The following is a 27,012-nucleotide window of genomic DNA, read 5'->3' on the forward strand; positions in this document are numbered from 1 at the left end:
AACAAAATGTTTTTGTAACGAATTCCATTAAACATTTTTTTCTGTATGAACATATTTAACACGTTCACAGCGACTGCTTTTTTCTGGACTTTTTTATATGAATTTGATTTTTTATAAGTTGAATTTTTCAATAACAGTGGCAAAAAAACGTAATCAGTTTTTTTATGTTAAACGTCTAAGTACAATGACTAGTAAAGTCAAGAATAAAAGTATGTAGGCTTTGCAAATTATTTCAGTATGTTTTTTTCAATTTTTCTTCGTGTACCACAAGGGATACCTGAAAAAATTAATTTACCCTAACAGTTAAACATTTGTGTGCTCAACGGGATGAACAATATAGTCTGAGGTATTTATTTAAGCACAGGATCCAATTTAACAAACCACCAAGACATGCTAACAATAAAAAAACAATAAGAAAATGCATAGCAACGGGTACCCCATAGGGTGCAACCCCGGTGTGTACATGATGGCAGTACCTAAAACATTTTAGACTCTCAAAGTAGAGCAAGAAACTTTTATGGTTCATTCTTACCACTTCTTCAGGTAGCATAGTAACCTTACCAAAGTGCCTGAACTTTTCACGAGGGACAACTTCACATGAGCAAAGATGTGCGCTGCTGTCTCTGGTCCTTTTTCACAGAGGTGGTAAATGTTGTTCTTGACCCTTCCTGTCTTATGTTTGTGATAGTTAAGACCATTCTGTTGACTTAATAATATTTACCTATTATAGATCAATTAATAAACCCTGCATATATTATTCGAGGGCTCTCCAAAAAGTAGATTATGCTTTCGTCTATAGCTTCAGTTTTGGTGTCTGTGCATTTCTTCATTTAGTCGGTATATTGCTTCTCCTGTGAGTATCAATCACTTCATGCTATTTTATAGTGAAGGTTTTAATTAGAATCCCACAATTTGATAGGTACTATCAGTAAAATTTATTTGTCGACAAAACAATTAAAATAGTTTGAAATTTATTGGAAGTGTGAAGTGTACGGAAAGAATCTGAACACTAGACGTGAATTGTGCCAATGGTGCATTAGGTTTAAAAAGGTCTAACAAATGAGCACAAAGAATGTACAACCTATCATTGTGACATGGAATGGTCATAAAACTCATTGGAAGATTCAAGGAAACAACTGATTTACAATAACAAAGCTCTACATTAATTTACCACAAATTTGACAAAGTGTTGTGTAAAGAGATCCATAAGTTCCACAAAACCACAAAATCATTTCACATGATATTTTGATTAGTTTAACTGCACTTAATTATCCAGTTTAAAATCTAATTACTCGTAATTATATATATTAATGAAATGAAATGAAAAATGTTGTTATTAAAGAGGCGGAGTTAGGGCTATCAAGCCCTCTCTACCACTCAACCTCATATTGTATACAGTAAATTTACAATAGTTTAATACAATTGTGGTAAAGTATTAACTAATTCTTTAAATATAAAAAATAAAAATGCTTAACCTATACTAAATTAAATGATCTTAAAGTAAAAATCTATATATTTAAATGAATTCAATACTAATATACAAAAGAAAATCTCTATACATTTTATGTTAAATACAAGAAAATTCAAAATGAAGAACAAGAAGCAAGAAACATTCAATCACTCTAAGACACTGATTGACCACATGACTGCAACAAGCAGCACCCCCAAAGGCCCCCCAGCGGCAAGCCCCTAACCCCCTCCCCGAAGCGAGCACGGTCCTCAATACATCTGATATCATCGAGGAGAGCGTTCCAAAGGCGACAAGCCTGAACAGAAAAGGAATTTTTTTAAATTGTTGAACGATAAATTGGAAGTGATAGTAATGTGGCTCCCCTTCTTGTAGGTCGTTTACTAATATCAGAGATAAAGTTAATATGATCGGACAGATAAACAGGATATTTGGTTTTGATGCTTAAATGTAGAACAGAAAGTATGTGGAATTTATGTAGTTGATGAAGTTTCATGAGTGACAATAATTGCTGACAATATTGTGTAACGTGCTCTTGACGTCTGAGATAAAAAATACATTTTATACAGTAGTTCTGAGCACGCTGGAGTCTGTCCGATTGCTCAACGGTCATGTCACCATCACGACATCACATTGGTCAAAGTGTGGTAGTATAAGAGTCTTAATGAGCATCACCTTAACATTGAATGGCAGGTACAAGGCAAACTGCTTCAGACCGTGGATGCCAGCAAAGACTCTTCAGTACGTTATCGTAATTTGGTCAGTCCATTTGAGATTTGTGTCCATAATAAATCCAACATTTTTCAGTTTGTTTTGGTAAATTAGTTCACAACTGTTAAGTTTAAGTTCCGGTGGGGTATCAAGATTAATTCCGTTTACCATTCTAAAGTTATCAACTATCATTGCTTGCGTTTTGTTTTCATTTAGTTTCAGTCCTTGTATTGCCCAAAAGTTAATGGCTTCAATATCCAAGTTGAGTAGTGACACAAAAGTGGTTAGTCCCCTCCTTTACACATTGCTGATGTCCAGTAAGGTAAGACTCGACCCAATTAACACAACCATCAGAGAAACCATACTTCTTTAATTTGATAAGGAGGAGGGGGAGGTATACACAGTCGAAGACCTGGAGAAATCAAATAATATCATAATTGTCACTAGTCTCTTGTCAATTGCCAATTGGATATCATCAGTAATCTTCAATAAGGCTGTAGTGGTACTGTGATAATATCTGAATCCAGATTGGAATTTGGTCAGAATATTATAATTATTAAGATAAGACGAAAACTATTGGTGAACTACTCTTTCGTGACATTTTGAGAGACATGAGAGAATGCTTATTGGGTGTAGTTCAGTAGGAGTTTGAAGGTTAGATGTTTTTCAATAATTTTCTTCAAAGGGCGAACCAGGGCGTGCTTCCAAATATCGGGAAAAACAGAAGAATTCAATGAACAATTGAAAATAACAACTATAATAGGTAGTGTGATTGGTAGAGTATCCTTCAGAAAGCGTAGAGGTATATTATCATCCCCTACTACGTTGCTAGTCATCCTCAAAAATACTCGCCTCACTCACAGGTGCAAATGAGAACCGACAGCCGGCTGCATCCTGAGAAGCAGCCCTCAGCTCGGTGACATTATCGCGAGCTACAGATTCATCTATTTGTAAATTTACAAAATAGTTTTTGATTACATATTAGGGTAGTTAGACAGGAGAATACTTTCTCAAATCACTTTACAAATTGTTTATCAATTAGCAGTTCAGTAAATTCAAATTAAATTGGACTTAAAAGAACAATCCTTGTACTTATGAGATATTTAGATTTAATTCCCAAAAGCTTACACAACACACTTTTGTTGTAAAGGTTTTCTTCTTTCAAATAAAATAAATTAAATTAAACTTCTTGTTTCAAAAATAAAATTGAACTAAAAATTTAACTTTCTTATAAAACTCATATAAAATAAATTTCTAATTTAATTCCAAATAAAATGTACTTTTCTCTATTATAAACGAGGCTGAATAAAACAATTAAAAACTTCCTGAAAAATTCTTTGTACCTCGTGTACCACAACCTGTCACTGTTATTACAGACTCAGAGTTCAAACTATAATTTAACTATGTTTCACTAAAAAATTCTTCTATATCTTGATATATAAAAATTACTCTGACTGTTGTATGCTAAATGGTTATTAAAATTAACTTTTAAAAAATATTAAAATTGAAGACTTTACCTTGAACAATGCTTGCAACGACATGTACTCTCTAGAAAACTCGTGTTAATCATTAAGTGAATTCAAATCTTCTTATTTCCCTTTTGTATCAAAATAATACAATAATCTCTGTAAAGGAAAGCTAGCATTAGTTGACAACAAATTTTAAGGATGAAAATCGAAATTCGACCATAAAAGAGCTACTTACGCAAAATCCCACGTAGATCTGGAGGGGAAAAAGTTAAATCAAAACACGCACAATTAAAATGCAAAATAGTACTTAAAAAGACGCAGAGATGCTTGTGTCTGTGGTTTTTATACCAACCCCTTCTCCTAACCAGCTAACTATCACCGAAGCCTTTGGTTGGCCTCCGACTATCCAATTTACAAGGCCAGGGAGACTCATTGTCAACTTCAAACTTACCCCTATCAAATTATCCTATTAATCGACAAATTAATCTAAGTCGACTATCAGAAGAAACTGCTGCCTTACTGTACCATTCCTACATCCACAGACCTTTTTTTTGAGAAATTAAATTATTTATCTACCTATATTTTGATATTACTAATTCTAATTACTAATTACTATTCTAAAATATTTTCACCTACATTATCTCTCATCAATATTTAGTAAATACATTTTAAATTGACTGTCTAGCAGATGCTACATGTTGCATGGCATTGTTGCGCCAATCTTATGGCAGACATTATTTAAATTGATTATAACTGGATATGAAATTAGGATAAAACATGTAAACTGCGTTCTTTTGAGTGGGGGCATAAATTCATTCTGAAACTGAAAAAAAGACATGTGAATGATGTTAACAAGGAAGACTATGGTGAATGGTTTTGGGACAGGATGGTAAGCCTCTTGTATGTTGATTTTCTTGAACGTTGCAAAATGCAGCATGATTCCAGCAATGATAACATGACTCAGAATGCTCCAACAAAGATAGAAGGGTGTGACCAATTGTTTGAAACCTCGGCAGCAGAATTAATTTAATGATGTTGGAATGTCTTAAGTTTCACTGTTTATAACTACCTAAATTTGTATGTAAAGTATGTTGAAATGTATTTTAATTGTTGCTTCAAAACTTATGTGGAAGATTTATTTCTAAAACCTTGGTTATTTATACAAAAATGTAATCTACTTTCTGAACAGCCCTGTATTATCATATGATTAGAAGCAGCATTTCAAAACTAAACTGATGTGGCTACCTTGTTTTGCCGCCGACACCAATATTTTTATTTTATTAAGGAAAATGACATCTGTATTGAATACTGTTGGGTGCAGGCAGTTTTGATGAGTACTATGAAGGTCTGGAGAGGGAAATTGAGGGGTTGTTTATATCCAGCCCTGACAAGGATACACTTATTAACATGACGTAAGTTGTATGCCAGTCCTATGGCAAGGACATATCAGTTCGCACAAATGTCGCAAATGATCGCATTAAATAAACGTAATGTTCACAATTGAAATAAAACTATAATTTTATTATATTTAGGAGTGAAAAACTTACATTAGTTTTTTTCATCTTAGGACAAGAAGTTGAGAAACTGCAATTAGTCCTAAAAGGACCGTTGTGATGCTTCCAGAGTGACAGGATATTCTGGATGGGTAAGGGTGGAGGTAGGGGCCGCCTCCTGTCAAGATCCACGTGGAAGAATGTTGGGCATTAATCTCAATCATGCCTCCTTGGAAGAAAGGGTTGCCAGTTCTGTACCACCCTCTGGGTGGTACACACCCTTATGTCCAGGCTGGGAACCTTTGACTCTTGGGAACAAACCCCTCCAACATTAACATTTACGGTCAGTGATGTGCTGCATCCATAAGGTTGCCCAGATTTAAGTGACATCGGTTTTTGCTGTACCCAGCGTAGGTTCAACTGGAAGCAATACCAGTAGAAGTGACCCCTCCTGGGGAAGATATGCATTAGTTACTTCTATCAAAATCTACGATACAAACAAAAATATACATAGTGTGGTGGGCGGACATGTATGACAGATTATGATACTTATAAACCAAATACCGTATTTGGTTTTGGTTTATTCCAAATATTGTTAGAAATTCATTTTTTATGCTAAAATTGTTTAAAAATGTCATATAAACCTTTGGAAATGAAGTTATACTCCATTGCAAATTGGCAAATAAATGATGAGTAGCTGATATGATGTAAGGGAGTAACCTTTTTGTTTCACGAAATTGATTAAGCAATATTTTTAGTGCTTAATCTTTATTTTTATCTTTTTTTATGTATTAATACTTCCCCCACCTGACGAAGAGGATAGATTCCAATCCTCAAAACGTGTTATACATTTTGTAACCAATAACGATGGCAAATGTCCGAAATCCTGTTATCCTCTCAATATTGTTAAGTTTTGATTTCCAGTTTTAAAACATCTTCTATCTTTAACTAACATATATGCTCGTTTCTCACCGTATTGAAACGTTGCTGACACAATTAAATTCTTGAAATATTGTGGCCTAACTGTGAAGATCCATTTTCATTCAGTCAACAGACGCTAAACGGAACTGCCAACAATACACATCTATCTGTCTACACAGCTGAGTTGAATTGGGCAAGTTATATCATGCTTGGCTGCAGTGCCGGGACAAGGGGGCATGTTTCAAAAGGCGGTACATTTTTAGAAGGAAGAAAAGTTAATACAACAATTACAATTTGCTTGCAAGATTTTGTGGTTTATGATTTGTGCCTGAGACGCTCACTGACTATACAAATATAATAAAAAAACATTTCAGAGAGGAACTTCAATTAAACTGAACAATCTTCATACACGATTGGTTATTAGTAAGATATTTGTATCAGATAGGAGATTGATGTGAATAACAGTTAGCTCCACTGAAAGACGCCACGGAGGTCAGATCTGGAAGAATGGACTGAAGGAACTTTCTTGTTTGTTTTTGTGTTTATCGCTGGCCACGAGATTTGCAAATGTGTCTGTGTATTTCCTAATAAACTTGTGTTGTTTGTTTTTTTGATGATTAATATACGTTTGAATGAAGAATTATAGCGCATAAAGAGCAATAATTAATTTTGCAATCAACAGGAACAACCAACAAGTCGGCTGTAAAGATTGTTCGCCCAGAAAGATGCATGACGTAGCATCTGCACAACACGTAATAGCGCAATATCAACCAAACGAACCACAACCTCACGCTGCGGTCGATATCTGCTCTAGCTGAACAAAATAAAACTACTTATCATACAATGCAGATAGAAAGATGAAACTTTAGGGTTTTGACTAACTTCGTATGATTTACTCGTAATAATAATCTTAGGTTACTCCTCTAAGAAGAGTTAGGGACTCTTTTTCATCTTTAATAATAATAGAACATAGTTTTTTTAAAATCTCCATTTTGTGATGTCCTAATTCGAAATTCTAAAAACACGACTGGAAGATGATTTGTGTGGAAATGGGTGGATATTTTTACGTTCTTTGCCTAAACCGTTAAAAGTTTTAGTTTTAGTGTCTGAGCGTAAGCAAAGCTACTAACTTAAAGGTGAAACGAATTATTTTATCTGTATGACTGTATGTATGCACGTTATGTATAGAACCGTTTAAACTTGGGCTTTCTGTGTTGTATTCAAATTTGTTATTCTCATTTTACATAACTTAACCACAAAGTATTGCTAGCGAGTTCCAGCATTGTCACAAACAGACAACAGGATCTGCCCTGACCATCCCTTGAAACTCAAACACAAACATAAGCTTTAACTTAACCACAAAGTACTTCTAGCGAGTTTCAGCATTTTCACAAACAGACAACAAGATCTGCCCTGACCACCTCTTGAAACTCAAACACAAACATAAGCTTTAACTTAACCACAAAGTACTTCTAGCGAGTTTCAGCATTTTCACAAACAGACAACAAGATCTGCCCTGACCACCTCTTGAAACTCAAACACAAACATAAGCTTTAACTTAACCACAAAGTACTTCTAGCGAGTTTCAGCATTTTCACAAACAGACAACAAGATCTGCCCTGACCACCTCTTGAAACTCAAACACAAACATAAGCTTTAACTTAACCACAAAGTACTTCTAGCGAGTTTCAGCATTTTCACAAACAGACAACAAGATCTGCCCTGACCACCTCTTGAAACTCAAACACAAACATAAGCTTTAACTTAACCACAAAGTACTGCTAGCGAGTTTCAGCATTTTCACAAACAGACAACAAGATCTGCCCTGACCACCTCTTGAAACTCAAACACAAACATAAGCTTTAACTTAACCACAAAGTACTTCTAGCGAGTTTCAGCATTTTCACAAACAGACAACAAGATCTGCCCTGACCACCTCTTGAAACTCAAACACAAACATAAGCTTTAACTTAACCACAAAGTACTGCTAGCGAGTTTCAGCATTTTCACAAACAGACAACAAGATCTGCCCTGACCACCTCTTGAAACTCAAACACAAACATAAGCTTTAACTTAACCACAAAGTACTTCTAGCGAGTTTCAGCATTTTCACAAACAGACAACAAGATCTGCCCTGACCACCTCTTGAAACTCAAACACAAACATAAGCTTTAACTTAACCACAAAGTACTTCTAGCGAGTTTCAGCATTTTCACAAACAGACAACAAGATCTGCCCTGACCACCTCTTGAAACTCAAACACAAACATAAGCTTTAACTTAACCACAAAGTACTTCTAGCGAGTTTCAGCATTTTCACAAACAGACAACAAGATCTGCCCTGACCACCTCTTGAAACTCAAACACAAACATAAGCTTTAACTTAACCACAAAGTACTGCTAGCGAGTTCCAGCATTGTCACAGACAACAGGATCTGCCCTGACCATCCCTTGAAACTCAAACACAAACATAAGCTTTAACTTAACCACAAAGTACTTCTAGCGAGTTTCAGCATTTTCACAAACAGACAACAAGATCTGCCCTGACCACCTCTTGAAACTCAAACACAAATATAAGCTTTGTATTATTTAAAACGCTTTTAAGACACAGACCTCTTTACTGAAACATTTAATTTGGTCAATTTACTAAACATATGAGCAATTTTATTTGTTGCGTATTTATATGTCACGAACCTGTATGCCACATCCTTGGAGTTCCGTCAAGCTCTCATATTCAAATGTAATATCCGTAATCACATAAGAATGTAAATGTTGTATAGCGTACTGAAACCTAGAGGAAGGCCTACAAGAATAGCTGAGGTCATGTCCATGCAGTGTTCCATTTTAAACTTCACATCGTGATGAAACAGAATATTTATGAGACAATCTTTCACTGTGACTACACTAAAAAGTTAGCGGACACTTCAACCCGTTGACTGCGGTAGATGCCAAACTACACGTGCTGTGGTCTTAGACTACTTAAGATGACTCTATATAGAACCGTAGTGAAGGTGTTTAAATATTAAAGTGCTCCAATTTTTCATTGGCAGACTTTCTGTAATAATTGTGACCAACTGACCGGAAAAGGTACGTGGAAGAAACAACCGCAAAATCTAACCACCCGAACCACCCAAGTACTTGCAAGTAGTTTCATTACAAGAATCACCCACGCGTTCAGGCTAAATTACTAATTTTACTTGCTGGAAAAGGATATATGAAAGATATTCGTTTTTAAATTATTCAGAGTGGAGAGACAAACATGAGCATTGTTCTCACAGGAGTGAATCCGTTATATAGGTGAATTTGAGGCCATCTGTCTACAACCCAGCATTTGTTATAATGTTTTTAACTACCATGCTGGAAAGGCGATGCTGACACAGTGCCTATTTTCGCTGTATAACTTCAATCCATACCGCTAACACCTGCATGATACCTACCTATCGCGTATTGCTTATCCTCGCGGATCACAACAGTGATTATCGTCAAGTTTCTCCAATGGTTTTGTAGAAGATCAAGATATATTTTAAATTAATTGAAATATATATGGTTTTCTGGTTTGGGATTTTGGGTATTAACTAAGAACCACAGTTCGTCCTGCCCCATCTCCACACTTGGATTGTTCTCCGACTACTACAACGTTCTGTTTTCCCCTGTCCTCTTCTGTTTCCAACGTCTACTTCTTCTCTTCCCCATGCCGCAAATGGTGCTCAAGTCCGCTACTAATCCGCCAAAGGTCACTACGAGTAACCTATGACCTATCTGCAACTCGGATGAAAAGTATTAAACGTGTTACTTATACATTTTTATGTCTCAAGCTCGGAAGATAAGGATGTGATTACAGTGGGAAATTTAACCTAAAATCTATGCGATTTGTGGCTCTTAGAAACTGCAGTTATTAAAAGTAACGGAGCATGGGAAGATTGCGTTGCTAACTCAATTATAGAAGTTTACCCAAAATAATTATTTGCTGAAGATTGTTTGGTGACACGGTTCAAACAAAAAAGTACGAGTCTAACCAATTGGCGACTACGCTGATTTATTTATCTTGCAAGAGTCTCGTTAGTCGCGCGAGTCCGCTCGTCATATCCGCGTATTTATGGGTTATGCACTTAAGATAGCGGCAGATTTGCAGGCTCATACAAAGAAGGCATCAATATAATGTAATCTAAGTTTAAAGTTTTAAGCACCATGCGTTGATAGTTAACGAAGATTTCAAGGAAGCTAGTGCCTTAACTAAGCTAAAGTTTATTTCGAAATCGAGCAAGAAAGACTTGTACATATACGAGTACAACACGGATTCTAACGTGTCTCACCCTGTCAGCCATCGGATGTTACAGGTGAGAGAAGTTTAAACTTGTTGAAACTTATAAAAAACTATCGGAGAAACTTTGCGGCCCGAAAGAGAGTTACAAACTGTACAATATTAAGGTGCTCTGGCTCTGATTAAGTACGACGAAGTAATATAAATAATTCCTTCAAAATTGCTCGCAACACATATTTATCTATAAACTACATTGTTCTTATTTACAAAAAAGATATGTTGGGGGGGGGGGATTCAGACTTGCCTCAACCCTGACTGGCTGAAGGTTAACCAACCAATGTGACTAACAGTGATGAATAAGACTTTTTTTATCACAGGATGCCAGCTTTTCGACAATATGACGCTATCTTCTTTGTTGAACTCATTTCTTTGTTGGTTATTTCTTTGTTGGTTATTTCTTTGTTGAACTCATTTCTTTGTTGGTTATTTCTTTGTTGAACTCATTTCTTTGTTGGTTATTTCTAAAGTTTCTGTTTATTATGCACGAATAGTAATAGAAGGAACGTTTTGAAGCACTTTTGTTTTGTCGAATTATATTGCATGTTTGTGCAGACGATGCAGACTAAGTAGACGATGTATGTGAATTTAGTACCACAGTAAAGACAGCTTAATTGAATTTTTACAACACAGAAATAGCATACATACTAACTTGACGTTTGAAACAGTGCGAGTGTTTGGATACCCAATCTTTTCATTGTCCAGCCCAGAGTTAATTAGAAGTCAACAAGGCTGAAACTAATTTTGTTCGCGCCGACCAGGAGCTTTCAGAGTTCTATAATACGGTTCAGGAATCGAGAGTTTTACTTGTAAGAAACAACATAGTCTCGGGTCCTGACAATGTACAAATAATGTATCATTGTTTTTTCCATTTTCACTGATACATCATCTTAATAGAAATACTTCCCAATTATGTTATGTTATACGTGTAAAATATTAACGATCGAAATGTTTTTGTTTTTTTCATGTGTTTGATGAGTTTTCACGTGTCTTTGTATAATTTTATTGAAAAAAACTTTTTTCACACTTTTGGTCGTGTTGTGCGCTTTAGTACAGACCCTCACTGTGACTTGCTTCGACTATGTTTTTAATTGCACTTGCGCTTTGTGTCTGGTTTGTTTTTAAAAAGGGAATTAGGCCACATAACATATGTTGTAAACGTATGGTTAATAAAACGTAAGAGTACGCCACTCCGTACGTCGCGTAACATGCTAAGGTTGCGTGCAAAATTTCAAACCTACATAGCTCCTTCCATTCTCTCATGTCCTGTGGAAAGATAGACAGACATATTCTAGTCATACAGAAAAGAAATATTCACATCCTCTCGGCAGAAAAAATATAAATTGTGTTAGCGCACTGAGAGTTATACATCAGTAACGCATTAGCCCTTTCTATGCGGAAATAAAATTTCATGCAAAATTCAAAGCGCATTGATGGAAACTTTCTAAAGATATCTTGGCACATGATACTTACACATTTTTGTTCACTTAGTTGCGAATTGTAATATCACCAAACAATAATTAAAATTCAATTGAATGATTACAAAATATAGTATAATTACAAGAGCATTCTCACAATTTTTATAGAAGTGTTCAAATAAAAGTCCCTGTAAGTCATTGAGGGTCCTAAAACGTAAGAGTGTGCTGAGGTCAAATACTGTCACCGACATTACTCTTACTTTTTCTTTGTTTTACTTTTACTTTATTTTAACATTGTCGCCAGTCTATTATATTTTATTTTTACTCTATGAGTAAAAGTGTCACTTGTTAAAAGCTCCTATCCATATGTACTACAGTTTGTTTCTAAATTTATTTATTCAGCTATTTTTCGTTTCCATCATGGTTACCCATAAGACCAATTTAAAAATATTCGCTAACGCTCAGCCAAATCCCATGGAGTGACATGCTCCATCATCGAACCCAGTGTTCCTCGTGTGCAAATGAATCTTCAAGAACAAGAACAATTACAGATTTATGTGTCAGTTCGTTTTCGAAATATCGTGCGCAGAGACAGGCAGACAAAGATATATAAATTACGTTTTCCAGCCCCACGAACGATAAGCTAAAGCTTACCCATACGCTTTTGAATAGTCCACCAATGTTTATTACTTTAGGTAAAAGCTTTACAAAGCTTCCAATTCAACCTAAAATAAATGTTTTTTAGAGGGACCTGTAGTTATTTAAACAAGATAAGCAAGCGGCTAATGTAGATAACAACAACACATCGTTACGGATTGTTCGTGGACTATTAATTATCTATAACGAGATGAAATATTGGTCGAGGGCCAACCTTGCCCGTGGGTGCCCGGCACTTATAAAGACAGTACACAACATGCTTGCTTCGAAGTGAACGTGTTCAACAGTTTTAGTTACAAACTTTAGAATATAAACTCAGCTCGACATAATGTCTAACTTCACGGTGGGAGAAACTTTTCTACTCTTATCATTTAATCATATCTCAAAGTTTTGGGCAATATTTTCTAAACACGGTTCAAGTTAAATACTGTCCTTCTACTCCCCCCCCCCCCTGCGAGCGCGTTGGGGTTGACTACCACCCCATACTCAAATCTGCCTTTAGTTTTATATAATCTTTAATAAGCTTTCAATCTTAATACTGTAATATGGCATCAAGATTTGTTTGTTACCTCCGAACAACAGATCTGAGATAACTCTTACATGAAAACGAGTGTTGAATCGCACGTAATGTTCCGACACCCGAGCGCATCTACGTAACTCCGCGCCAGAGCGCACATCGAGCTTAAATTTAGAACTTAACTTCCGACTTGGAGCCAGTAGACTCGTGAACCTCGCGAGGTTATGTCACACGCGACAGCTACGCTCACATGCTCATCGGCTTGTTGTTCTTGGGATCTCCGCTATCTGTTATCGCGACTTCCACTACGACCGCGATGTGCGGAGACAGTCGTTGCCACCAGTGCTAGCACCAGGAGCTGCCATGTCCTACTTCCAGCTCTCCGATTCCACCGTGAGCTTGATCTCGGACCGTGACGTCCCTCTGGATGGACTCCAGCGGGTCCTCCTCAGGCTGGAGGGTGGCATAGAGCCTCCTCGACTGTACACCACAGGTAGGACACGAGAGTCGCTCTTGCTCGTTTGTGAAAGGTGAAGGGTTACTAGAAAACAGAAAGTTTCTGAATAGTTTTATACTTATCGATTAAAAATGTAAAATAAAATGAGTAGGAAAACGCTTTACTTAGGAGGCAATCCCTATTACAGTATTATAAATCAAACGTACAATAAGACACAATTTTGTTTTGTAGGTTATGTTTTGTTTTACTACAAGAAGAATTTCAGTTTAAGACCCTTTAATCAGTTATAAAAGATATATATTGGAACCAATAAATGCTGTTGTCGTTGAAGGAAATAGCTGGTTGTATCAAGGGGATTGAATATAGCTAAATCGTTTAGTGTCAATGTCATCCAGTTGCACAACTAGCCACCATATGGTTGGTTTCTTGGCAGTACATAGAAAAAGAAAGAATTTGTCGTATACTCAGCAAAGAATACTTCTATATATATTTGGTCATGGGTTAAAAATAGTTATGTGTTATGCCATTATACCTCCCTATGGCACACCCTTGTGTACATGTAAACGACGAATTGTATCAGTGTTTGTTAAGTTATAAATACATTACTTGATTTGGAACGTCCCGTTACAAAACGTCCACATTAATCAAAGAATGTTCTGGAAACATTGTTTGAATTGTAACTTTATTATTTGAATACTAAACGAAATTATGTTCTAAAACAACCGAATTGACTAAGTACGAAAATCATCGGCCAAGCTAACTGGATTTTACTAAAACCTGATCAATCTCGATGTTAGCCAATCAACTGTAATAAATTATTTTAGTCAAGTTTGTTTAATATTTTAAGAAAATAAACGAACTTAATCACAAGGATTGACCAATAAAGTTTCTTAGTGCAATTAAATATATTATCATGATTAACTGAGAGAGTGAGTGTTCCAAAATTCCCTCAAAAATACATTTTTTATATATGGGGAAATTATTTCATATCTCCGCAGAGACGTTTTTGTTTCTAACAGTTGCTAAGGTTGCTGCTTAAGCGCACTACAGTTTGAACAAAATGCTTTTTCAGAAAAATATTTACCTTTTGTCTTTCCAGATAATGATTGCGTCCACAACGGATGAGCTTGAGTTGTGAACACGTCATCGTTTACAACCCCCGTTTCAAACTGTTGTTCGAGAAACATGTACATAGAGTTGTGAAACACTATATTATCCTAATTAACTCGCTTAATGTAATGTTGGGTAGATTTCTATGCACGTGCAGCTGAACTTTGTTCTGTATCTTTCGGCGGAAATAAAATAATAAACCTTCGTACCTTATGTCTAAGAAGAAACAGTGTTATTGCAAATCACTTAATAACCACTAATGGGAACCGTTTCATGCCAAAAGTTGTTGGACGAATGTTGTGTTTTGTGGTAAATCAAATTAAACAACCTATTTAAATTTTGTATTTTTTGTATTTATTTATTATTATATACTGACTATAAGATATAAACAAGGTGTCAAGGTTATAAAGAATCGCTCATTAGTGGCTTATGGATATACTTTAACATTTAGAACATAAACGGGAAGTAGCGTTTGATACATTAACGCAATTTATTTAGTGTTCAATCAATTAAACCTCAGTTCCATACAACAGAATAAGAGATTAATCTAACGAGTAAAAGTAGAGAACACAGGTTTTCTAAGAGGCGTGAGGCTGATTTCAGTCCAATCGCTCTAGATTAGTTGCAGATCGGGTTGATTTCGATCTATGGAGAGAGGCCTGAGTATTATCAATTCAAAGCTGGACGTTACAATTCAGGATATATTTTATCACCCTAATAAACAATTAGAAAAATAAATGACCCGAACTGTAGCTCTGAGACACAACTGAATTAGCTATAAAACGATTAGCCTAGACACATCACCAAACTATACGCTATTTGTTCTTCCTAAAAGATAATATTTTGTACAACAAAGAAAATCCAAAAGGTTTCTCAAAACGAAGTGATGAAGGAGCTTGGATGGGTGACCGCTGAGCGATCCTGTCCTTGCAAGCAGTCCGCCTGCCCGGCCATTGGTGGTGGTCCGGAAGTCACCTTTAAAACCGTTGTGTTATAAAGGCCTTCTTAGCCTTAACTTCGCCTGGTAAAATAAGACTGGTTTTACTTTACTTTAGATAGAAACAGGGCAGAGTAATTAACCCGAGAATTCTGATATCCTTTACGATATAATTCGACTTTAGAAATAATTATTTTGGTTTTTGTTTTATAGTCCAAAGATTTGTTCAGACCTTACCTACGCATAGCAAACCCAAAAGAGGATTGTAGGGCAGGCGTGGTGAATTTGTTCGATTACGCAATTCCGAGAAAAATTAAATATAAATATCTTGCGAGGAATGGGGAATGGTGTTTTGGACAAGGTCATTCGACATCATATCTAGATTGAGATAGTCAAGATTCGTAGGAAACAGGAATATTGAAATCCTCTCAAAAGGTAGAATATAAAAAAATGGTCTCATAATATGATTTTTGAGAAAGTGAAATTATCAGGACAAGAGAGAATCCCTTACAAATTATGTTCTCTCCTCAAAGCTAAATTTTTTCAAACTTCTTGTAAAATATTTTTTCTTAGTTTAATTTTTTGAGTTTAAGTTCTTTGTGGTTGGTTTATGGGTTTTTTTAATATAATATTATATATTTAATAACAATATATTATTACTAACCTTATGTAATATTGTAGACGGCAGCAAGAACGAAAATCCGTCAAAATTAGAGAGGTTGGGGAAAAGTTTTTGGTTCGGAGCATGTATGTCTTCTAAATGGAAAACAACTTACTCGTCAATAAGCGTCATCTGAACAGAGCTAAAAGCATAATAACAACACGCTTAATGTCCTTTTCATCTACCGGAACCTTAAAAATTATAATTCAAATGCTATAATTAAGATTTTCCTCACGTTTTCCTAAAATTATTTATACATTATAATTATTAGTTAAGGTGGTGAAATCTGTTTTAGGTTGGAAATAATTTTTCTATTTTAAAGAGAGTTATGGCATAGCCCTTTAAGATACCATGTATGGACAGTAAAATGGAAACAAATTTTTGATTATTTCTTAAAGAGTGGCAGGTGTTTGAGGGAGAATTTTGAAACCTCTTATAATCATATGCCATTTTTAAAATATATACACGAAACATGGCTGGAGAGAGTGCCATATTTATATCAAAAATTGCTTTCCTTGATAAAACATTATTTTAAAACAGGTGATTTTCTTGAATTATATTTCACTAAACAACTATAATTTTCGTAACTTATAAATTAATAAAAAACATGTCACGTCCTGTAACTACAATCATATACATACTGTAAAGTTTTAAATTTTAATCTTCTCCTGTGTTTATTACTATACAAATTTCCAATATAGTAAAGACACCACAAAACTAGCACAAACGTTCTCCCATGCCATAGCAATACCACAAGCAATACCGAGACAGTTTTGGCTGCCATGTTACATCCAAATAAATCAACATTTTCAATAAGTGGCTTCCGGAGAAACCAATTAAATCTGGTACGAGATTTGTGGAAGGAGTGTAGTGTTCCAATGCCGCCTTTATGCTTGTGAGTTTGGGTTGTCAACAAAGGAGTGTTTCTGAACCTCGTCTTAAGGCTGGCCTGGATTAGCAGCCTAGAAATCTTTGCTAGTTAAGAATGCTCGCGAAATAAATTTCCCAGTACCAATAGCAAGGCTTACAAGATATGGTTGTCAGCAAAACTAATGTATTTCGAATTGTCTTCAGGATTGTGAGGTAGAACTGGCGGCGAAGCGAGTGTAAATTAAGATTGCGTTACAGGCAAAGCTTATTCATTTTCAATGCTGCCCTCTACCTAGCGTGATGGTATTACCTGCAAACGATGTAATTCCAAGTCCGAAATGTCTGGCACATGTCCTGGAGGATTCATTTCTGGCTGGCTTATACCTTGTAGTTGAACCTACACTGGGTACAGCAAAAAACCGATGTGTCACGTAAATCTGGGCTACCCTATGAATGTCTAAGAGCGGCACATCACTAACCGCAAATGTTGAGATTCTGGGGTATAAGGGTATATCGATAGATCTAGTCTACTGTGGAGGACGACTATTAGAGTCAGGGGTTCCGTAAGCGTTAAAGGCAGTTGCTAGCCTCAACATAAGGGCGTGCCACCTCTGCCTGCATTGACTGTAGAGGCCGGTACAGAGCTGACTCCTTCTTCCAAGGAGACATGAGATTAATGCCCAAAATCCATCCTCATGGATTTCGAAAGGATGCGCTCCCAACCCCAACGTTACCCTTCCAGAATGTCCTGTCACTCCAGAAGCAATGCAGTTGTTATAGGAAGCAACTTTTAGAAATACAAGCAATTTCTAATATTCTGGTCCTAAGATACCAATTCCGGCATTAAACGCGTACCATTCAATGGTACCAATACCATATAATTGGCAAAATCGTCCTCTCAACTCTTATGCCAAAAAATAGACCTAGTCAAATTTTGCCTTTTGCTATTAGAACTAATTAAATACAGTTGTTCCAGTATGCTTGCCAGTCTAGAAGCATGTGAATACCAGCCTTGTCAAGAACTCTCTGTCTTAATATACCTCCACACTACTTAACAAGTTTTCATATTTCTTTTAGAGGAAATCGCTTGCAGAAACTTATCAGAACGTTCGGTACAAACTAGCTTCGCTGGCAAGTCTAGTTTTCACTAATGCACCAAAAATACATGGACTTCATCAATAATTTGGCAACCTCGCCGCTGTATTGGAAAACTCTGGCTTCGCTGGCAAGTCTAGTTTTCACTAATGCACCAAGAATACATGGACTTCATCAATAATTTGGCAACCTCGCCGCTGTATTGGGAAACTCTGGCTTCGCTGGCAAGTCTAGTTTTCACTAATGCACCAAGAATACATGGACTTCATCAATAATTTGGCAACCTCGCCGCTGTATTGGGAAACTCTGGCTTCGCTGGCAAGTCTAGTTTTCACTAATGCACCAAGAATACATGGACTTCATCAATAATTTGGCAACCTCGCCGCTGTATTGGGAAACTCTGGCTTCGCTGGCAAGTCTAGTTTTCACTAATGCACCAAGAATACATGGACTTCATCAATAATTTGGCAACCTCGCCGCTGTATTGGGAAACTCTGGCTTCGCTTCGCTGGCAAGTCTAGTTTTCACTAATGCACCAAGAATACATGGACTTTCATCAATAATTTGGCAACCTCGCCGCTGTATTGGGAAACTCTGGCTTCGCTGGCAAGTCTAGTTTTTCACTAATGCACCAAGAATACATGGACTTCATCAATAATTTGGCAACCTCGCCGCTGTATTGGGAAACTCTGGCTTCGCTGGCAAGTCTAGTTTTCACTAATGCACCAAGAATACATGGACTTCATCAATAATTTGGCAACCTCGCCGCTGTATTGGGAAACTCTGGCTTCTGGCTTCGCTGGCAAGTCTAGTTTTCACTAATGCACCAAGAATACATAGACTTCATCAATAATTTGGCAACCTCGCCGCTGTATTGGGAAACTCTGGCTTCGATGGCGAGTCTAGTTTTCACTAATGCACACCAAGAATACATGGACTTCATCAATAATTTGGCAACCTCGCCGCTGTATTGGGAAACTCTGGCTTCGATGGCGAGTCTAATTTTCCCTAAGGCACCAAAATTACTCGGACTTCATCGATAATTTGGCAACCTCACCGCTATATTGTGAAACTCTGGCTTCGATGGCGAGTCTAGTTTTCCCTAAGGCACCAAAAATACTCGGACTTCATCGATAATTTGGCGACCTCACCGCTATATTGTGAAACTCTGGCTTCGATGGCGAGTCTAGTTTTCCCTAAGGCACCAAAAATACTCGGACTTCATCGATAATTTGGCAACCTCACCGCTTTATTGGGAAACCCTGGCTTCGCGAAATGGGATTACTGGCTTTCCCGATATCCCATCTTTGCCTCAATGCGCTGTTGACAATATAACGGGTTTGTACATTGGGTGTGATATTTTGATTATATCGTCTTCACAAACAGTCATAGAGCTTCAAGGCGGCTTTAGGAATACAGTGGTTTCAGGAGAACCGCTTACTCTTAAACAGTGAAAAAACTAAAGTCGTTGACTTTAAGATTGCGAGTTCTGTCGGTGATGATAACAGAATGTTTCAAATTGGTGATGATACAATCGAACCATGTCTTAACATTAAGTTTTCTTGGGATCATCGTTGACAGAGGTCTTAATTTTGCTCAGCAAGTTGATGCGGTCTGTAAAAGGATTAGCTCGGAATCTTTGTGTTGAGGCGCCTGTCTGCTTTCGCTGGTACCGATGTCTTACTAGCTGCTTATTATGGCATTGTGTATCCTTCTTTATCATATGCAATTGAAATTTGGGGCTTTGAGTGCACAAGGACCAAAGTATTATTCAAGCTTCAAAAGAAAGCAATTAGAATAATATTTGGGAAATCATGGCGTTCTTCTTGCAAACCTCTTTTTACTGACAACAACATATTAACTTTTCCATCCATTTACATTCAACATGTTGTCAAGTATGTCCATAGAAACTTACCTTTGTTCAAGTCTGACACTCTTCCACACATCTACAATCTCCGGGAATCGGGAAAAAATCTCTGTTCCTAGGCATAAAACTGCTTTTTATGAACACCACCTTAAATATAATGGGATCAGGCTTTACAATGCACTACCGGGGGAGCTCAAGTCAGAGAATAATTTCAATTCTTTCGGAAACGGGGTAAAGAAAATTCTATTACAGCGGTGTTGTTACAGCATCGGGGATTTCTTGTCCTGATGACGAATTGAATGTAAATAGGTATGGGAACGAGCTAGTTGTAGATAGCTCTTTTCTTATTGTAACCCATAGAAATGTGTGCAATGTGATAATCATATGTAATTACTGTTGTACTGGATTACTTCGTTTATTTTTTGGTTGACACTATTGTATGGTTGAAAAACTGTAAAAATAAAGATTTTTGAGTTTGAGTTTGAGTTTGAATACACTCACTGAGTTCGCAACCTTATCTCGTTATTCTGACGATACTGGAAATCTGTGAAATCACCGATAATTCTACTTTTCAAGTCTCACTGCGGTATTCAGAATTCCCGGTATACAATGATATTGAGACGGCTCAGAAAAACTTAGGGTGGTGCAGTGGATTCAAAAACGTTTTTGTATTTTAATTATAATTTTTTCACAGCACTTTAATATATATTTTTCTGGAGACTGAATGATAAAAAATCTTGTTGGTTCATTCCATGGACAAATGGCGGGCATTTGAAGAACTTAGAGAAGTCTTATAATGAGATCCAAAGGAAAACTATTGAAAATAAGCGTATGAATGTTTAAGCGTATGGACCTGGTATATGACTGGAGAGAATGACATGGGGTCTGCTTATAAAGTAAATAAATTTCCTGAAGAAATTTGCATTAAAAACATGGCAATTTACATAAACTTAGATTAATTTAAAAACAGAATTTCTTAAAATCATTAAAAAACATCTCAATTCGTGAAGCTATATCTCATGTACGTATTGTAAAAATTGCACATATCTTCAGCTTTTTTCTATTTAGGCCTAGTTGAAACATAGAAAACATTTGTTACCTTAAATGCCTATAATTCCAGGGGAGTAACATTTTTTACTTTTTATGACTTTAATGATGTAATCTTAAAAGTTTATGATTTTAAATTGTTCAAATATCCCAACAAAAAAATGGTTGCACCACCTTAGGCTGACGTTGAGAATATACGCTGTCTTCGGAGGCAGTTTTATCTCGGTAGCCTACAATCAAAACAGCATTGCGAATAAATCAGCATTACAGACAGCCCTATCTGCAACATCATGGCTATATTGATAATACACTGTCTTCGGAGGCAGTTTATCTCGGTAGCCTACAACAAACAGCATTGCGAATAAATCAGCATTACAGACAGCCCTATCTGCAACATCATGGCTATATTGATAATACACTGTCTTCGGAGGCAGTTTATCTCGGTAGCCTACAACAAACAGCATTGCGAATAAATCAGCATTACAGACAGCCCTATCTGCAACATCATGGCTATATTGATAATACACTGTCTTCGGAGGCAGTTTATCTCGGTAGCCTACAACAAACAGCATTGCGGAATAAATCAGCATTACAGACAGCCCTATCTGCAACATCATGGCTATATTGATAATACACTGTCTTCGGAGGCAGTTTATCTCGGTAGCCTACAACAAAATCAGCATTGCGGATAAATCAGCATTACAGACAGCCCTATCTGCAACATCATGGCTATAATTGATAATACACTGTCTTCGGAGGCAGTTTATCTCGGTAGCCTACAACAAACAGCATTGCGAATAAATCAGCATTACAGACAGCCCTATCTGCAACATCATGGCTATATTGATAATACACTGTCTTCGGAGGCAGTTTATCTCGGTAGCCTACAACAAACAGCATTGCGAATAAATCAGCATTACAGACAGCCCTATCTGCAACATCATGGCTATATTGATAATACACTGTCTTCGGAGGCAGTTTATCTCGGTAGCCTACAATCAGCATTGCGGATAAATCAGCATTACAGACAGCCCTATCTGCAACATCATGGCTATATTGATAATACACTGTCTTCGGAGGCAGTTTATCTCGGTAGCCTACAACAATCAGCATTGCGAATAAATCAGCATTACAGACAGCCCTATCTGCAACATCATGGCTATATTGATAATACACTGTCTTCGGAGGCAGTTTATCTCGGTAGCCTACAACAAACAGCATTGCGAATAAATCAGCATTACAGACAGCCCTATCTGCAACATCAAGGTGATGTTGATAATACATCGATTTCGCAGACAACCTTACATTGTCAGCCTTATGGTGCTATTAAGAATACACTAACTCCAGTGTAGAGGGTTTATACAAAACTTTGTCTGAGTACTGAGGGAGTTTTAAAAAACGATTTCAGAAGTTTGTGAAACAGAATATCTGGCTTGTTAAAGGCTTCCTATACAAAATATTAATTTCGTGAAAATGTACTGTACGGTACATAAAAAACTGAATGTTTCACCCCACTGTCCACTTTTCATAGGGCTGTGTACAGTTCTGAACGTCGGAAAAATTTAAGGATGTTGGATTTTTCCTATATGTTTGTTTGAAATCGCCACTTTCAGGTTTCTTATACTCATAATTAAGGCTATACATAAAGTCATTATTTAGCCTTGAGTTTGGTGACCTTAAAATATTAACCTCCTGTTTGGTCTATTTGCACGAGAGTTTGCATTTTTAATATTACGTCCACACTATAGAAATTGTTAAGACTCAAACACATCTTAGTATTCATTTTACCGCTAATGTAGTATTCATACACACAGAACGTATAAATATTAACGTTGGTTAATATTTATATCAACGAAGACATTTTTAGGTTACGGTACCTGAAAAAAATATTTCTGCCAGAAAGCTGGTAACTTAATGTTTGCTATTGTAACTCAACTATTTATTTATATCAGTTTTTAATATTGAAAAAACTAATACTATTAATATTACTTAAAACTGAGTGTTTGTGGTAATATTCATGTTGATCCTCTCCACCAGTATAACTTTAATACAAATATAGACTTTGTTAGAGTTGCGTAAAGTACTAGTTGTACTCTAGTTCAAGCAGCATCTCAATTAACAAGTTCAGTGGTTTCTTCCTAGCGCTGAATGGTTTTTATTCATAAGTCACTGATAGTGCGGTTTATATAAACTCTAATAAGCAATTATGACCCGGATTTAGGGATTTTCTCGGTTCATTAGAAGAGCCATCTCCCCCCCTCCCTCCCACTGATGAATTAATGAGGCCAGTTGCGATAAACACTGGTGCTCGCTCGTCTGAGTTTATCTGAGTGACAGTGAACAGTGCAGGGCGAGTGACACTGGGCGCCGCGCCGATGTTTATTGTTGGAGTGGGTGAAGATGGATCGTTCCGGTTTGGAGTGGATTCGACCGATCAGAGTGTCAAACGGTTGGTGATGTGATGTTTTGGTGTAAAGTTCCCAAAGTGGGTCGTTGTCGTACGAATGTGTGAAACGCTTGTCGTCGAACTCTGCGTAAATCGGAGGTTAACATGAAAATACAGTAGAACGGTTAGTTTTTTATGAATTTTAAAAATTTTTCACTGTTTTTTAAACACACCGTCTTACGATTTTCAATTCCATCCATAAAGGTTTGGAAAGTCAAAACGATTACAAGGCATTGTAAACTAAAAACCTTTAAATACCTTACTTCTCCCAGAATTTAAACTCAAACGTTTTGCTCTTTTTGAAAAAAATTTTATTTAAAGGGTTTTTAATAAAAATTTTTTCTTTTTTAAAAATTAAATTTATTTTATAGAGAAGCAATGGTTTTATCTACAAAAAAAAATTAAAGGGGAGGTTTTCGACTCTAAATTGAAAATAAAATTTAAAATACGGGATGCATTCCCATGGGAAAACCAAAAAGACGAAACAATTTAAAAAAATTTTGATTTAATTTTAGGCCTAACTAACTGGCATTTCTTCATAAAATTTAATATGGATTTAAAGGCTTTAAATTCTTAATGAAAATAAAATATTTAATTTTAAAAATAAAAACAATGGAATTTAATTCCCCCAAACCCAATGGAGTCCAAAATTCCAAAACTTATATTAGATTTGAAAAAATAAACTATAATTTAAATTAATTCAAAATTTTATGCCATAAAATTTTTTTTAGGGGGGCTAAAACCTTTAAAATTTTAGCGAAATAATTTATTATGGTTTTCCAAAAAAATTTATTGAACCCAATTTAGACCGGGGAAGACAGGGAAAAATTTTAAAAAAAAAAAAAAGGATAAATTTTTTTGGGAATTTTTTAAAAAAAAACGCCCTAAAAAGGTTTAAAAAGTTTAAATTATGTTTTGGATTTAATGATTGTTAACTTTTTTTAATTTACTTAATCCCTTCATAACTTCAATAAAAATTTAATATTTCATAATTACATTATATTTTTTCTTTTTTTTCCCAAACTCTTAAAATTTTTTAAAACCTTGGGTTTTTAACAATTGACTTATTATACGGGGAAGAAGTTGAACAGGTACCCTTTTAACGAAGGAACTCAAAAGGAATTATTAAAAGTTAACCCCTTCGCCGCTTTTAATTTTGTTTTTTCTTTGAAGGTTAAATTGTAAAAGCGAAAAACCTATTTTCAAAAACAATTGTTTTAAATTTGGGAACCCTTGATTTCTAAAATTATTTGGGTTCTTGTAAATTTAAGTTTAATTCTTTTTTTAAAAGGTAAGAAAGTAAAATTTAATAGGCCTTTTTTTAATTTATTAAGATTTTTTATGTTTTTAATACAAAACCCCTTTACAATTTTTAAAACCTTCGTAAATACAAAAATCGAATTTTGTTTTTAAAAATTTCAAAAAAACTAAAGTTTTTTAACACCAAATTTTAATTTAAAAATTAAAAAAGGGCCTCTGGTTTAGCCCACTAAAAAAACTTAAAGCTTTAACTACCTATTATAGTCTGAATTCTTTTTAAATTTTTGTAAAAACCAAACAATTTTTAAATATTAATTTTTTTCAAATAAAATATTAAAAAAATTTTGTACCTTCTTTAAAAATTAAAAAAATAAATTTAATTCCTGATATTTTTTATATTGGAAAATGCATTTATTACATTTAAATATGGGGGTCCAATCTAAAATTTAAATGAACTTTGCCAAAATAAATCCCTTTCTTAGGTTAATTAATCCCCCTCTACCCTCAATTCTTTTCCCTTTCTCCCGGGTTAGGAAACCATTTTCCCTTTCGCAAAATTTAAACACATTGCGAGGACAACTTAAAAAAGTTTACGGGCACCCCGGAAAAAATTTAGTTGGTAGTTTCGAAAAGACTCAACCTTAAAACCTTTTAAAAATTTCATAATTTTTTCCCCCCAAAATTAAAAACAAATTTGGGGGGTGTTTTAATCTTCCTTATTAATCGAAAATTTTGTTTTAAAATTATAAAAAAGTTTAAAAAAAGTCCTTAAAGAGATAATTAAAATTTGACCGCGGGGGGGGGCCGGGCTCCTTTATAAGAAAGCTTTTCCCCAATGTGGATAAAACATTAGAAGGGATAAATATCAGTTGCGTTATTTTGGAACTTTTGGGGGAGGACCCCAATTTAGGTCAAACCAGGTGAGAAAGAACCTAGTAACCATATTTAATTGGACATTTAAAATTAATTTGAAAACAACTCTTTTAAATGGGGAAACCCTTTAAAATTTTAATAAATTTTATTAAATAAAATAATTAAAAACCCAATTTAAAAAAATAATAAATAAATTTATTATTAACTTAAAAAAGGTTAATATTGCCAATAATTTTTTTTGGGTAAATTGTTTTAAATTTAAAGTTAAAATTAAAAAACTTTATTTATTGGCCCTTATTTAAAGGGTTTGTTTTTTAATTAATATTAAATTTTAAATTTAAAAAAAGGGTTAAATTTTAATATTAAGTTAATTGAAATTCTTTAAAAAATATTTATACAAAAACTAAAAAAAAAATTTATTCATTCTTTTAACTAAATACCCAAAAATTAATTTTTACCTGTATTCTTTTGTTTAAAAAAGCCTTTTTAAAATTAAGGGGGAAATGTTTTTTTAAATTTTTAAAAGATCCCTTTAAAATTTTAAATTTTTTAATAAAAACAAAATTTTTTTCCAAATTTTTTTAAATAATTTTAAATTATTTTTAAACATACCCTTAAATTAGGGCTGGTTATTATTTATTATGTTTTCCCCCAAAAGCTTCGGATTTTCCCAAACCGGTTTCGTAAACAAAAACGACCCAATTTTAATACTTAACTTTAAAAGTATATTTAAAAAACTTGTAAATTACGATTGGGGTTTAAAAGGGGTACAATAACAACTTTCGTCCCCTTTTGGTGAAAGAACTTGTGTTGGCTTTTTGTTTTTGTTAAATAGGTGTTCCTCTGGACCAATTCTTCGACAAAAAGAGTTCAATGTTAACAAAATTCCCCTCGAAAATTTTTATTGTTTATTATCTTACAACCTTATTGGTTAAAATTTTAATAACGTTATATTATATAGGGTTTGACAAATTATTGATAAAAAATATTTTTATAAAAAAAATTCTTAAAAACTATCAAAAAACCGTCTAAACTTTCGCCATTTTGGTATTAAATTTTGGCCGGTTTGTGGATTTTACTAAAATAATTTTATTAAAAAAACTAATTTTATTAAATTTTTTCTTTTTTTTAATGAAAACCAAACCATTTAACATATTAAATTTTAATATAAAAACTTTTAATAAATTTTTTTTAAAGAAATAAAAATTATTAAACTTCAATAAGAATTTTATTTATAGCGGATTTTAAGTCAACTCATTTAACATTTTTCTTTGGGTAACCGACATAAAATTAAAGGCTTATAAGTGAAAAAAGGTAGGGGGCCTATTTTTTTGATAGGGTTCCTTAGTCCCTAAACCCCAACCGACCCATTCCAAAATTCTTATTCGGAAACCCCCAACTTTTCTAAACCTAAAAAT

The 27,012-nt window shown here is 35.0% G+C and overlaps 1 protein-coding gene across 3 annotated transcripts in view; it reads left to right on the plus strand.

Moving 5' to 3' along the window:
• Nucleotides 1-13,083: 13,083 nt before the first annotated feature.
• Nucleotides 13,084-27,012, plus strand: part of LOC124368825 (prestin-like) — a 188,147-nt gene continuing 174,218 nt past the window's right edge. Inside the window, exon 1 of one of the 3 annotated variants that reach the window (XM_046826230.1) lies at nucleotides 13,084-13,464. In XM_046826230.1, coding sequence (XP_046682186.1) covers nucleotides 13,335-13,464 — 130 coding nt within the window. In that variant the 5' untranslated portion in view covers nucleotides 13,084-13,334. Of the gene's footprint in view, nucleotides 13,465-23,353; nucleotides 23,586-27,012 lie in introns of those variants that run through there. The other 2 variants (XM_046826228.1, XM_046826229.1) reach the window with 2 other exon arrangements.

The sequence above is a fragment of the Homalodisca vitripennis genome, chromosome X (assembly GCF_021130785.1).
Source record: "Homalodisca vitripennis isolate AUS2020 chromosome X, UT_GWSS_2.1, whole genome shotgun sequence".
Taxonomy (NCBI): domain Eukaryota; kingdom Metazoa; phylum Arthropoda; class Insecta; order Hemiptera; family Cicadellidae; genus Homalodisca; species Homalodisca vitripennis.